This window comes from Amphiprion ocellaris, chromosome 12 (assembly GCF_022539595.1).
Source record: "Amphiprion ocellaris isolate individual 3 ecotype Okinawa chromosome 12, ASM2253959v1, whole genome shotgun sequence".
Lineage (NCBI taxonomy): Eukaryota > Metazoa > Chordata > Actinopteri > Pomacentridae > Amphiprion > Amphiprion ocellaris.
The window spans coordinates 31,143,370-31,159,416 of record NC_072777.1 but is presented as its reverse complement, the minus strand read 5'-3'; the positions used below and the strand labels follow the sequence as shown (position 1 = coordinate 31,159,416).

At 38.6% G+C, this 16,047-nt stretch overlaps 1 protein-coding gene across 2 annotated transcripts in view; it reads left to right on the top strand.

Annotated features, from left to right (window-relative positions):
* LOC111569671 (1-phosphatidylinositol 4,5-bisphosphate phosphodiesterase beta-1) overlaps positions 1-15,789 on the top strand; it is a 177,750-nt gene extending 161,961 nt beyond the window's left edge. For both annotated transcript variants that reach the window (XM_055015912.1, XM_055015911.1), the window contains one exon: positions 11,675-15,789. In XM_055015912.1, the coding sequence (XP_054871887.1) occupies positions 11,675-11,772 (98 nt within the window). In that variant the 3' untranslated portion in view covers positions 11,773-15,789. The remainder of the gene's footprint in view (positions 1-11,674) is intronic.
* Positions 15,790-16,047: the final 258 nt, after the last annotated feature.

Here is a 16,047-nt window from a genome sequence, read left to right as displayed (position 1 = left end):
AGGTAAACTACTGGCCAGAATAGCTCTCCAACATCACACCAGAGGAGTTGAAGAAAATGAACAAAATAAGCAATTAAGCTTTCAAATTTAACCTTTATATACAAGGAGAGTCAAGAGGTCGCGCTTCATTTTCAGTTGTACATGTGCATAATCATAATCTTTCTGTTGTGTTGTGAAATCAGAGGTGGTTTAGTTCATTGCTCAAAGGAACTGAGACATTGGAGAAAGTTAGGAAAGTTCATGACAGGTTTAATTTTATCACCAAACCAACCTTTTGAACCAGATTCCATAGAAGTTGTTAGTGACTTTGTACATCCTTGATTCCTTTCCTCGACTCCTTTGGTGTTGCATTTTAGTTCCTCCTTCAAGAGATGCGATCAGAGAGGAGTCGAAGCAACACGTTTTTCACAAAATTAAACTCTCTGACCTCGGGTTTCAATTAAACATGACATGTGGCACAGCAGTCCATTGTTTTGTTATAACCTATTGCTGTATTTCTTTTGTTCGTGATGTACATTTTTAATTTAAGACACTGGATGTGGTGAAGTATAATAGAATCGTGGCACACAAAAGAAAACTTTATAAACAAAGAGGGACATATGATGTGTGTGTGTATATATATATATATATATATGTATATATGTGTATATATATATATATATATATATATATATATATATACATATATACATATATATACATATATACATATATATATATATATATATATATATATATATATATATATATATATATATATATATATATATATATATATGACATTTGTCAGTCATTTGTCATGAGTCTGGAAAAGACTTCATACTGGCTCATAGCTCCTCCAACAGACCTCCTCTATTCTCGAGATGCTTTTTAGGAACTGAGACATCCTTTGTGGTGATGCCCCGGGTTTGATTTCAGGGTCACGGGCAGGAATTCTGAGGAGACAAAGAGGCTAAAATCAGCTTTTAGCCTTTTCGGGACCTTTGTCTCATATAGGAGCTTTAAGCTTGTTGAGATTTTCTGCTTCGACCAGCCCACATGTGGTCGGATCACATTTTTATTCAACCCATAAACAAGATGTAGTGAAAAGCATCCTCGCCTGGAGCAGGCTAAAGGCTTACCAGGGCATGTTGTAATTACTCTGCACTAGTCATCTCTTCCACACCTTTTTTTTTGGCTGTGAAAGAAGTATGAAATTGTGAGAAGGCAATATGCTTCACAACATGGTGCGTTGGCGTATATGTGTGTGTGTGTGTGTGTGTGCGTGCTTGTGTGTGTGTGTTGTTACGTAGGAGACGTGCTGCTTTGTTCTTGATTAAATGAAAAGGGGAAGAAAAAAATCTCACGGTGTCTCCCCACTGTGAAAGCCTCGATTCAACACGCAGAACACCACACATGCGTGCGTACACACCCATTCCTTCGACAGGCGGGAGTCCTGTTCGGTCGTCATGGAAACTCGGATACCCCCCCTCCACCTCTCTCTCTCTCCCCCTCCCTCCCCCACCTCTCATATCCTCTTCTATCCTTCATGACTCCTTGCAATCTGTTAATTTGGAAGCGAGTTCTCGTGACACAATCCCAGAGACGGTTACCGGAGGTGGAGGCAAGAAGCAGGGAGGACGAATGAAAGGGAGGATGAGGATGGAGGGATGAAGAGCTAACAGGTTGGGGGAGACGTGGAGGCCTGGAGTTGAATAGTAAGAGAGCTCGTATCTCCTCTCTGACTCTTTCTGCGTCCTCTACTCTGGCTGGGTGGTGAAGAGGTGGCCACCATGTTCCCTCATCACAGACTTTGATCTGCATCATCTCCGCCTGGCGGGTTGCATCAATAATGCACTTGTGCACGCAAACACACACACACAAAATACCCACAGGGAACACTGAGTGCAAACCAGAGGCAGCAAGTAAAATCCATTGTGTATGTGTGAGCCTGCATCCATGTTACATGCTTGGTTACACTTCTGCTCTATTATGCTAGCTGCTATTTTAGATCAGTGCACGAGTGTTCATTATGTATGCCAACATGTGCTAATGAAGCTCTCCGGGATTGTGCTCTGTCTAAGGAACATTCACTGCCGAACTGTCCTCTCTGCAGTGGGGTTTGCAAGGTCCTTTCACCTGTTATGTATTTAATCTGCACCCATTGTTAGAGAGGAAGTAAAGAGTGTTAAAGTGCATTATGGTGGCAGGTTTGCACATTTTGAGCTACACACAACAAGCACAGTTTGTTGGAGATGTTTGAGAACACAACAAAAGCTCTCTGGAATGTTGAATTTTATGAAAAATTAAGCTGCATTACTTACTACTTACTAAGAGATTAGTAAAAATTGACATAAACAAACAAGGCTTAGCTCTGCATTTTCCACGCTTGTCCTCTTCACTGAATTGAAAGGACAACAAGCAGCGATGTTCTTCTGCAAGCAGCAGGGTTCAAAGCTGCACCAATCAATAGTTTTAAATTAACAATGGATCAAATGTCTGTGTGTAACTGGAAAGGTGTTTCTACGTGATGAAGTCAAAGAGAATTATTACCCAGCTCAGTCGTTTCTCTCAGCTGCTTTCGGCTCTTTTTTTTTTTTTTTTTGTGGTTTGAAGCTTTAATGTTTCACTGCAGCAGTCTTTCTTCCACCACTTTTCCAGCTGTGACACACAGATGTTTTCACTTCTCACAGTCTCGTTGTCCGCTACCTGTTTATTACAGCAGTGGCCCTTATTTATTGTGCAACATGTACACTTTAAAAGAAAGATCTGTGAATCAAAACAGAGCTTGAAGTGAATGTTGGACTGCTGGATGTGTCTGTTTTTGAGGTGATAATATACTGATCAGCCACAACATTAAAACCAGCTGCCTAATGATGCTTTAGTCATCCTTCTGCAGCCAAAATATCTCTGAAATGTTAGGAATTAGAGCAAACAACATTAGCAGTTACTAAGATGTCTAACTTTTATTTACACAAGGAAAGTCAAGAGATCACACTTGAATTTTTTAACCAACACTTCCCATAGTTGCTTGATTGGATTTTGATCTGAGGAGTTTGGAGGGCTAGTCTTCACCTTGGAGTGTTGGTTGTGTTCCTGGAGTTGTTTCTGAGCCGTGTGTTGAGCTGCATTGTCCTCATGAAAGAGGCTGTTGTCATGCGAAGGTGTGTTTGGCCTGGAAAGATATGTAAGTGGGTGGTATGTGTTCACACAACATCCACATGAATACCAAATACTGTGCATGGCAACGACATGATCAGTGTTGCTCACTTCACCTTTTAGTGGTTTTAATGTTGTGGCTGATTGGTGTATGTCAGTGTTTTGTTTATAGCTTGTTGCTTCACTGAAAACAGAATTAATTTCACCATTATATATAAATGTTGTAAAAAATCTACATTTTATGTCATCTCGTTAGCATCCATATCTGAGGTAAAAACATTCCCATCTGGCACATTCTTCACAGCTAACGTTCCCTTTTGAACCGAACCTTTTAGGGGAAACACTCATTACTGTACATACATGGTAGAGATATGCAGGAGTGATTTTTTAAATTCTTGGACCTGAGGAGAGGAATGTAAGAAAAACTCCTGCAGAGCAGCAGATAAATTATCTGAAAGGAGTCTGAAACGGGCACTGAAACACACACAGTTGTAAAAGCAGTCAGTCTATTCTGAGTAGTCGCCACTTCTGGCTCTTTCATTACTCGTGTTGTTCGTGCACTGGACTGCCGCAGTTCATTTTCATACTTACGACCAATACAGTGGAAAGAATGTAAATGAAGGAATGGTGTTCGGTGTCCTCGTCTCGCACACTCACATGCACGCACACACACACATGCACACACTCATGGCTCACTTGTGTTGAACGGCCTTTTTTCCTTCAAACAGCCGGTAAAGCTGACAGGGTTGTGACCGTGTCTCATCTCAGACATGGGGTGTTGGATTTAGCCTAATTGGGCTGTGTTTGGGTATGAAGGTATATCTCAAGGTCAGGACACACACACACACACACACACACACACACACACACACACACACACACACCTATAACACATCGCACAGTCACGGCTTTGTCACAGAATACTCTCAACAAAACCAGCGTTCCGAGACCAAAGTGAAAAAGCACATATTTCCCCCAGAACTCCTGACTGTGACTGTAAGTGGAGCTACTGTAGCTGCATGCTGAATGTGTAGCTCCTTGCGTTGCCAGCTGAAGGCTTTTTTTGCGACGCTGCAGCAGGCGTTATGTCACGGCTCAAAGCAAAGAATTAATTTGGCTCTTCGGAGGCCTCTCTCTGCTTCCCTCGATAGCTCCTCAAAACGAGGACAGCTGGTGAAGAAGGTCACTGAGTGCCGTATTTTAAGAAAGGCAGAAATGTGTGCATGTGGTTTGTTGACAGATGACGGGTCTTCAGAGATGAGATACAGATTGAAAAAGCTACTGCTGCCACTGGTTTGTGGCCTCACAGAAACTGGACCACACACACACACACACACATATATTTGTACACAGCACACATACGACAGCAAAAGTACATAGAATTAACAAGTAAGTCTACACTTAACCAGCACTGGATTTATCAAGGATTTCCTTCAGCACTGTATCTTCAACCTTACCTGAACTTAGTCTTTTCTTTTCACAGTTAGTCAGTTAACAATTTGGATGCTTTTAGCCCTCTGAACCGCAAGCATTTTTTGTTCCTGTCACATTTCCACGTACTGTGGGCTCATTTTTCATTGCAAAATACAGTCCTCCACTTCTATGGAAACAACACAGCCATGACCAGTGCCATGATACTGCCATAAATCCCAAAGATTTCGCAATTTTGTGAAAAAAGTTTTTACACCTGCTAAAAGAGATAAGCTAAGATCTAGATAAGATACGATCTATTTTATTCATCCCGGAGTACAGCAAAAAATAAACAAAGGTTTGTGGAATATACACAATTACACAGAGGTTAGTAGTAAAATAGAAATAACAAATAATATAAAGTACAAAATACAAAATGTAAATTTCTAAAAGTGTTTGTGTGAAGCGTCACAGTGTGTCAAGTGTCTTAAATGGATAGAGTGTCTTCAGTGTGTAAGTGACTGTACACTACAAAATCTAGAAAGATTAACAGAAAATGAACTGAAGTAAAGAGTAATGCTACATGTCCGCTAGATGCATTTTTCCCGCATGTAAGCGTGACGCATGTGCTTGGTGGGCGTGTACTTGAGGCCAATAGCCGGTGATCAACTCCTGCCTACTCCTGGATTTCAAGCCGGACCAACATGGCGGCTCAGTCACAAACTTTCTCTTTTAGTACGAAAACAGTTCAGCAAATAGTATTTCTGAAAGCATTTGAGGAGAGAAATAAGCTGTGCAGTAGCTGAATCTGTCCTCGTTTTAGTTCTCCGATGACTAGACGTCCTTTACCGAACATTTAATTCACTTCTTTCATTGTCTTCTCCTCCAGATACCATGTCTGATGCCATCTGACATGAAAGAATCATTAAAACTTGCCCAAATGAAAAGTTACTGAAGACCTTTCTCTATTTGTCTCTCATAGATGGACAGCATTTTGCTTGTTTCTTCTTCTTTTGGGTATTTTTAGCAGAAGACAAGCAGCTGGGCTGCATTCCATAATCTATACTACAGCAATATATATTATGCAAGGAAGAGATTCAGTATATCAGAATATGTAGTATGTGAAATGTAGCAGGTGAAATATATCCAGATGTCGCACTACAGCTGGTCAGATTTTGCAATTTGGAAGCCATCATGCATATAAACAAGCTTTATATTGTAGCTCATTTCACACTACAGCCTGCGATGGTCATAGTTAAAGGCACATTACTATGGCAAAGTAGTATTCCCCAGTTGTATGCATGCTGCATGAAACAGTACCTGCTTTGTAAGGGCTGCTGCAGTACATATTAAGTGTGTGATTAGGAACACTGCTCTGGTGTTGTTTCCATCTTTTATGCTGTTTTATATCAGTGTAGCCTGTTCACCACCTTCTTGCAGAACTACACAGCCTAGTTTTTTTGCTCCAAAGCAGTTAATGGAAACACTTTTTTTTGCAACATTTATATTAAAATTCACTTCATACTGATATAGAAACACGACTTCCTTCCCTCTATTTCCTTCAGTCCTGTGATTTCCTCACTGCTGCCCTGATAAGACGTCAGATGGGAGCCACAGATCGGGGAAACTGTCCAAATACCGCAGCTCCGGCAGTTTGTTCTCCCATCCGTGTGTCTCTTTTTCGTTCATTCAGAACGTTTGTAGCTCGAGCTGAATGCAAAGTGGCGTCTTCATCAGCACCTCGATCCTAGCACACGGCTGTTAGCTTCTGAGCTGCTGATTCCACGTGTTTGGGAGAAGCGCCTGTCGCCCCTCAGACTTCTGCCCTCTGCTCCCACCTCCTTCTGGTGAGGCAGGGTGTCATCTGATGGGAGTAAGATGACAGCTTTAATCAGAGGGCCTCAGCAGGCGGAGGAAGGCAGCCTGCACACATACAGGCCACGCAGACTGTCCCACCCCTAAGTAGGTCATGCGCAGTGCAGATCAGGGAGAGGCGAGCCGCGGTGCATCTTTAGCCATCTGGTTTTGATGTGCTGGATGTCCGCTCGGTGAGACCCACTGAGAGAGTGAGAAAGAAGGAGAGAAAGAACGAAAAAATGACACAAAGAAAGAAAGAAAGATGGAGGGAGGAGGAGGGCATGTTTCAGAGAAGGTGACCTTGAAACACTGAGCTCGGTGGGGGTTTCATCAGCTGCTGCTCCACTCAAAAACATCAGAAAGACACAAGTCAAGAGCTCCTTCATTTTACAAACAGCTTCAGTAGCTGATGCAGTCTGCGCTTCATTTTAATCAACAGACACTCAGAGGTACTATGATGTGCCGAGTTAGTAACAGTGCTCTGGAAAAAATAAATCAATGTTTGTTAAATTTATAACATTAACAAAAAATTTTTTTCTGTAATTTTAACAGATAATAAATTCTAAACTCAGGAAAATGTGTTTTAATTTACAAGTTAACTGCAGGGAAAAATGCAAAGCTGTCAATAATATTCACATCAAAATGTTTTTTACAGATTTTCCCAATTTCGTTTAATTACAGATAATATCTAGTAAAACCACATCAAAATGTGTTTGAATTTACTAGTTAGCTGAAAAGAAAGAGCTAGCGAATTATTACTTTATTTTAAAGAAAAATGTTGTGCATTGAGGATTGAGACTTTACATAGTTTTTCAGCAGTTATATATTTTCAGTTTTATTTATTTACAAAATTAAAAAAATCGTAAAATTACAGAAAAGTCAGAATTTACATGGTAATTAAGAAATTTTTTCTAAAAACTTTCTACAAATAGTGTCATTCTTTTTCAATGTGTGACTGTAAAACTACATAATTTAACTGAATTGTAATGAGAAAAAAATAAATAAACATAAAAATATGTATATTTATATATCTTTAGAATAAATTTAAACATGGATTTGCTGTTATTAGAAAAAACTGCTGTCTATTAGGACTGAAAAATTGTCATTTTTATATTTTACAGATTTTCCCAGTTTTGTTAAATTACACACAATATCTTGTAAAATCACAGAAAAAAATCCATTATTTTACATGTTGACTGTTAAATGAACAGCTATAAGTGTATATAATGTCCACATCAAAATTCTGTGTTTTTACAAGCAGTCTTTTACCATGTGTAACTCCAAAATCACTGTTTTACTATATTTAAATCCACTAAAAACATCATTTTTTTTCAGATGTTTGGGGTTATATTCACCAGTGATGCCCCCCACCTGCCACTCAGAGCAGGCACACATAACTTTAAATGTGAGCACAAATTAAATGAGTGAGTTATATAGAAATATAGCCCCCATACAGTTGCCTCAAATGTGAAAATAAGCTAAAGAGACCAAAACCATTGTTTGTACCAGGTTATAAACATGTTTATTTCTACTGTAAAGTTGGACAATTTAACATGGAGGTCTATGGGGATAGACTCGCTTTTGGAGGCAGCCTCAAGTGGTCATTAGAGGAACTGCAGTTTTTGGCACAGAGCATTGACATAAAACTCTAAGCTTGTCACCGGCATTTTAAAATATTAAGCATTTTTCAGCACCCTCTTGAGTCAGAAACAGTTCCTACTCGTGTGTAGATTTGATACTTGGACATAGTCTTAATCTAAACAAATTAATTCCAGTCCCATTTACATGTGATGCCTTAAATTGCTATGGCACTACTCTCAAATAAAGTGGATGTACTGTCTCATTACCTGAAGTGGAGAGGACAGAAAAGTCATTCATTCTCTCACCTCTTCTCTGTTCTTGAACTTTCCAGTGAATATTCAGAGCTCCTCTTTGCCAGCTGTGAAGTTTGTGGACACCATATTGCCAGTAGGCGAGGTGAAATTTTGTGTGTGAAGCTTCTGGAGGTGTATATGAGTCTCTAAGTTTGTGCAGATTTATGGCGAGTGTGTCCACATCGCAGCTGAGATTGTTTTGTGTTTTAGTCTTGAGTGGGCTCTCATTTGATTAACGGAGGCCTCTCAGACAAGATATGGATCCTTTAGAAATCCTCAGGTATTTTCGATCCCTCATATTGCTGACGTGACTGTTATCGAGCCACACGACTCTGACACCATTCGTCTTAGCAGCTTTTCTTTTAATTACTGTTTTCCCATGGGAGCCAGTCGGGTAGTTAAACAGAAATCAGCATTACAGCAATTATTGGCTCGCAATGAAATGAATACAATCTTGTCATCTGTAATCATTGGGGGCGTCTATGCCTCGGAGAAAACAGCTTCTCCTTTCTGTTTCTCGTGAGGGGAGGGAGTGTAGTACGTGGAAACACAGAGAATCCTGGTCGGCCTCAGTGGACCAAAGTAGCTTCTTAGCAAAGTAAGGCATGGTTGAAGGCCGTTTCCTATCAGAAGGTCTGTTTGCAGTCTTTCTCTTCAGGCCAACATGTGTCATGGAAACACGTAGGATTCTTAGCAATATGATCTTCAGATGTGATAAAGTCTCTGCAGCAGTGTTTGATAATGTTGCTGTGAAGGTTGAAATCTTCAATGGGGTCGCTCATACTTACAAACCCACAGAGAATTATTATACAACTCTGCAGCTCCCCTCGCCTCTTTCAGCTCATTGTTTTGGTTGTGAGTCAGTTCAGCCTCAACGCCGTCATCAGCGTCTTCTCCAGACAAGCAGGCTGCTGTTTCCAAATCAAAACCCCCACTGTGCACCGCTCGGCCTGCACCGAACAGCAAATATGTACAGTTAGCTCTTGTGTCGTCCTGCGGGTCAAAATTGACCCGTTTTAAAGTTTGAAAATGTGGGGGGAAAAAATATTTTCACAGTGAAACTTCTGATGTCCACATTTTCAACATTTTTGGGATTTCTTTGAACATTTTTTAGTGGAAAAAAGGAAACGTTAAAAATGTTTCTTCAGAACATTCACAAAAAAATCTACCAAAATCCAGCGAATTTCGCTGGTTGATTTTTTTTGGTTGATTTTTTTTTTCTGAACGTTCTTAAAGAAAATATTAGAAGTTTTACTGATATACATGGAATCACTTTAGATATTTTTAGGATTTTTTTGGGAAGATTTTTACTCATTTTTTGAAAATATTTACAAGAATTTCCTTGCCAAATTTTTGGAATTGTTTTAAAATAAAACTTTTAAGGGAAACTTTTAGGGAATTACTGGAATTTTCTTCCTGAAGGTTTTGCAAAGTTTCAGAAATCTGAGGAATTTTTTTGCTGAATTTTTGGACAAGGAAACAATATTTTTTGGTGCTGGTAAATGAGGACAACAGGAGGGTTAAAACAAAATTCAAGAATTATGAAACGTGGACTCTGTTTTCCATCTTTTTGGTTCTGAATTATCAATAGGAACAAATCTTTGGAAATGCTCCAATATAGAACAAGAACCCTTGAACAGGCAACTGTTAAAGGACTGAAATGTGATCCTTAACACACTGAAATTATTATGTGACTGATTGTAAACACAAAATGATTCGCCGACATGTTCTGTAACAGCTGCCAGTTTGAGTGGCTTCACAGCACAAACAAAAGATGTCGTGTACAATGCTCTGTTTATTTTATCAAATGCTTTGCTTGTACAGGAATTAAATTAAGTCGCACCTCATCATACTTTATGTTAGGGTTCAACTGATGCATTTATTTCAGGCAGATTATCAATAATCAAGGATATCACAGATGTTTGAAACTCATAAACATTTGCAGTAAAAAACAAATCAAAATTTCAAACTCCAACACAAAACTTAGTTGGAATGCCTTCATTTAGATGTTTGATTAAAAGAAAACTTTTCAACAGTTTCCTTCCATGTTGATAGATGACATTTGTGATGTGATTTTATGTGTTTTTTCATGTTCTAGGAGAATATAATTGTAAAATACAGAGAAAACGTTTATATAACAAATCTGCTTTCATGGCATAGTCCAAGTATGCAACTTTACACTGCAAAAATCTGTTATTTTAGAACAAGGTTATGCAATTTTTAAACAGTTTAGAGTGTTTATTTAGTTAAACAAAACACAGACCAATAAAGTTGCTTTCTATTTGTTAAAAAAAAAAAAAAATTTAAAAATACAAATCTGGCAGCAAGAATCTGAGGGGAAAAAAACACTCATCAAAATACAGTAGAAGATTCAAAACTATAAACTCCAGTTACTGTATGTGCCACAATTACAGTAGATAGCTGTTATTTAACACTTAGAGCTCTTTTCTCTTACACATTTAAAAATACATACCTAAAAATATCACATATAGAAGTTTTAAAAGACAGTAAAATGTACTTTAAATTCAGTTTTCTATATTTTTCTGAAAGAAATCTGTACATCAACAGGCCTATATTGTAGGATGATAATATTATTCAGTAAAATAACATAATTATGTAGTTAGTAAGTAAGTTAGTAAGTAAAGATACAAACATTCAAATTTGTACTTTAAATGCATTTATGTTGCATTTGATTGATTTTCTTATATTTAAGAAATGTTTTCTCACAGGGAAATTTTGCGATTTCACTTATATTCAGCCATGAAATTACTATGTTAATGTTTTTTTGTTTGTTTTTACTGTGTAGTTTCCCAGAAATAGGTTTATTATGTCTCAGTACACAGTATGTCAAATGCAGTTTGCCAAAAACACCAGAATGTCCTGCTACATGAAGTTGCATTTGTGCAGTTTTCTGCTTTTCTAAACCAATATTCCTCTGTGAGTGGAGGATACGCCACGGTCTCTTGTACGAATAAGGGCAGTATTATCCATGTGGGTCCATGTGACACCAGTTTCAGAATTAACCCAAGTATGTGAGAGTCTGAATGAACCCCTCTACAAACATCTGTGTGCAGATCAAAATTTATGTAGCAACTGTACTACAAGGGCAAGCGTGATATATGACGACGCTGATCTACTGCACATGTATGAAACGGAGGTCCAGCCTGAGTAGAAAGTAATAGAAAAACAAGAGCTGTAAGGGAGTATAATCAAGGCTTAACCAGCTTGAGCTGCAAAGAGCACACAGACAAATGACATTTCAATTCACCCAACACACGGTGACGCATCTAACATCCAACAGTGTTTTCTTTGTAAGGGCAGCTGATTGATGCAATTTGGATCCCAGAGCTAATCTTCTAGTTGTAATATTTCTGTTTTTTTGTCTTCTCCTGCAGCTACAGAGCGATCTGGACCAGGAGTACCAGGACAAGTTCCGCCGGCTCCCCGTGGAGATCCAAGAGTTTGTTCAGGACAGCAGCAAGGCCAAGCTTAGCGACGACGGCGGCGTCCACGGCGGGAACCTGGTTTCCTCCTCGACGACGGAGAAGCTGAACCACAAGGCGTCGCAGTCGGAGGACGACATGGAGGAGGGATCGTCGGAGCGCGTCTACGACACGCCCCTTTAAACGGCGGTGCTTTGCTTCACACTGGGACTCTGATTGGTGGATGTGGTTGTGGCCACAGATACAGGATGAGACTGCCCCAACTTTGGTCCTAAATGTAACCAATGGGAGGATTAGATCAAATCTGAGCCTGAGCTGGTGAGTAGAGGTCCTCTCTGCGTAGAATGCAGTCCTGTCAGACAACCGTTTCATGTAAATAGTACTTTTTGTGTATTTGTATGTTCCCTGTATGTTGTCGTCTCTTTCGGTACGGCCACAGGTTGTGTTACGAAAACACTAACTATTTGCAGGAATTAACTTACTTGAACTATTGCACAGAGAGAGTAGTTTGTTTTTATTAGTTTTTATTATCATGACTGTAGTGGTGGTCGCAGAGCTGCGTGGTGCCAAGTTTTGAATTCACTTACGGTGGATTTTTGTCATTTAAGTGGAGTCAACTCGTACTGTAAAGAAACCACTGCTTATTCAGCCTTTGAAGCTTCCATCTTTATAAGATTTAAACCCACCTTTACATATTTGCACTGAAGGCTCACTAACTGTGTAACTCTTTTACTTTTACCCAGAGGCACTGGTGGCTTGCTGGTTCTCCATTTTTGTTCTCACAGAACTAAGCCTATATGTTGCTGCTATTTTGTTTTAAAACCCATCATTTTTTTTAACCATTATTTGTATCGTGAGATATGTGGCATGATATTACGTCATCCTTTCTTAGTTTTGGCTAGTTTTTAGCAGTAGTTTGTGGGCACTTCTGTCCAGAGAGGAAGAGAAGGGAAGGTTTGTTGTACAGTGTCTGCATGTGTTTGAACAACTGTAAACGTTACAGTAGCTCTGTAGCAGAGATGTTTATTAATGTAAATCTATTTTCTCTGAAACATTTCAACTAAACCTGCAAAATGGTTGACCCAGTGTGGCTTCGATACATCACTGTGGAATACGCTGAACAGGACTGAAAGAGTCACGACACTCTGTTTTTAGTTTTCTTTTGTACGACAGTAGGCGGCTCACATTAACAGGCTGCTCTTTGTTTTCTTTACTCTTTGCCCTGCTGAACTAAAACTGTCAAACCAGAAGCAGAAGAGGATCCTGTTGTAGTTTATGGAAGTGGCCTTCCTCCTAACTGGTTCATTGTGTTCCTACTGTTCCCCTGCAAACACACCACAGAAATTACAGTCAGCTCTATTTGGACCGTCATTTGCCTCTGCACACCACAATAATGGATTCAAAATGAAGCAATCAGGATGTGTTTGAATTGCAAACTTTCAGCTTTGATCCCAACAGTTTAACAAAAATATTTCATTAACCGTTAAGAAATTAGTCTTTTTTATAATGTCCCTCCATTTCCACAAGGTCAAGTCAGTATTTTTTACTTCAAACCACATCTGCTTCATCAAAGCACTTAAATAATATGAGAATACCATTGTAAAATTACCCTAACCAGTTGAAATATTGGTTCAAGACCTTGAAGATGTGATTTCACCTGAATAATTTACATATTTGGAATCAAATCCCACCAAAATTTACATAAAATATTACTTTTATCTGACCACAATACAGATTAAGGCTGAGATCCTTTGGAATTATAAATTATGGAGCTTAATCTAACAAATTTAAACATGAAAGCTAAGACCCTACAGCATTATTACTTTTGAAAATTAGCCAAACTAAGGTTGTGATCATACAAAAATGACATGAAACACGAAAACCTAACAAATCTAAGGATTCCCTGTATACCCTATGAGCCAGCACTGGTTTTTATTGTTAGTATTTATTATATGTAGATTGGTTTATGGGTTTTTGAGTATTTTATTTATGCGGCTGCCTAAAGTCTAGACATCACCAAACGCTGAGTTTCATCCCTAGTTAGGCCTTTACTGCAGTTGTTGCTTCTTTTTGGGCATTTCTTCTCTGAGTTTTGTCTTCAGTAACTGAAAAGCAGCTCAGTTAGGTTGAGCTCAGGAGACTGACTTCTTTGCTTTTAGCCTTTGCGGTATTTTTGGCTGATTATCCATCAGTACACCTCAGAATCCATCCTGCTACTTCTGTCACATCGTCATTAAACACCAGTGGTCCAATTCCATTTGCAGCCATCCATGTCCATGCCATAATACTGCCTCCACCATGCTTGACAGATGATATGGTCTTCTTCTTTTGCCATCATTCTGCTCATCTGGGGTTTCATCCGTCCAAATCAAAAAAATCTTTTTAGATTTCTGCTACCAAGTTCTAATCTGACTTTTCTGTTCTTAAGTGTCACTAATAGTTTCTTCTTAAGATAAGCTCTCTGTATTTACATTCATGAAGGTGGCTCTTGACTTTCTCCTCGAGAGTGTTGTGAAAAGGTTCTTCTACACCAAGGAAGTAATTCTGCAATCATCAACTTTAGTTGTCTTCTATAGTCTTCCTGGCCTTTTGGTGTTGCCAAACCAGTCACCAACATATTCCTTCCTATCAAGAATGTACCAAATTATTGACTTGGCCACTCTCTGATTATTATTATTATTTTTTTTAGCCTTATGATTGCTTCCTTCACCTGCATTGACACCGCTTTGGACCACATATTTCCATGACAACCCAGTCTCCACAAAATTTTAAGTCATCTAAACTGTGTTCTCAGTTACATTTTAAGGGAGCTGCATTGTTTGTGACATACTGCAAATACTTTTCAAATCAGCATATGTTTCCTGTTAGTTTCATTGCTTCACTGTCTCTCCTTTTCAACCAACCAATCATATACCGTAGTAGATGATTCTGGTAACCCAGGGAATGGAGGAGAAGCTTCCAACATGTAGTGAAAGGGTCACATTGTAAACCACACCGTGATATTTTTCCTAACTTGCCTCAAAACATAACTGAGAACGTAGTTTAGCTGTATGAGAACATAGATCTGTGAAGGTGGGGTTGATCATGAACAGAAACCGAATGCAAACTCAACACTTGGAATCCAGTCTAGATCTTTAATTTCTTTAATTTGTAATGAAATAACAAAGAAAGAGGCTACGCTGGGCTCTTAACTGCTGTGAAAATAGAGGAAGGATATAAAAATTATTGTAAATCCTCAACAATATGAGGAATGAATTGAAGCTAAAAATATGCACTTCAATCACACATTGATAGCTTCATTAAATTCAATTAAGGAGTTGTAAAAAACAGGAGGGTATAAAGAGGCAAAAACTGTCCAAATACAAATGGAACTGACTGCATGTTGTGTATTCTTATCATTTGCCCACAGTCGTGAACTTTGAAGTGGGTAAATACTTCGGTCAAACTCACCACAAATGTTCAGTTTATATCCACCAGCGTTCACATGAACTCATTTATAACTGGACATTTTCCTCTTGAACGTGTAAACTTCCTTATTTTGATATTTTTGACTTCCGGTGCCATTTAACTCACAGGTGTGTCACTTGATATCGAATCACATTTCAGCTGATTTTCCTTTTAAAAGACAGAAAGTGAAGGATTACCTGACATGTAAGTACAAACTACACTTTAAAAAGATATAGATGTGAGAGTCCTGTGCCTTTGAATGGGTTTGCCTCGTTTGATGTTGAATGTGTGAAATGCATCATTGTTTAAATTGCCATTATATTATAACGAAGCTGTCTGGTATTGAATAGACTGTGTGCACTTTTTTAGTACAGTACCACTACTGAGTAATGCTTGTGACGAGCAGTATTTGACATGTGTCTCGCAAGAAAAGAGAGACCTTTTTAATTTTTCTTTTGTGTCTTATTTAACAGCCTCCCTCCCTCCTTCTTCTCATCAACTTAAGTGTATGCACTCTGGAAATGTAAATGTATGACAATAAGGATAAAACATGACAATGAGAAAAATATAGTGTAAAGGGAACTTGCTTGTAATTACAAATAAATGTGGCTATTATTGTACTTTGCCAGAGTGGAGTTGTGTCTTTTGATTTGTCATTATTCAACCTGAAAGTGTGTTTTCATTTTTATTATCACATTTCAGTATTTCTATGTTTGTGCTTGTGATGTTGTGTTATAATTACCTCCATAATTTTATCATTTATTAGTCTCTCTTGGTTTCAGTTGTGTTCCTGAGTCCGTCTGTTGTCTTATTATTTTTTAAACAGTCCGTAATTGTTGTTGTCTTAATTACTTCAGTTTTGTTTGCCTTGAAATCTT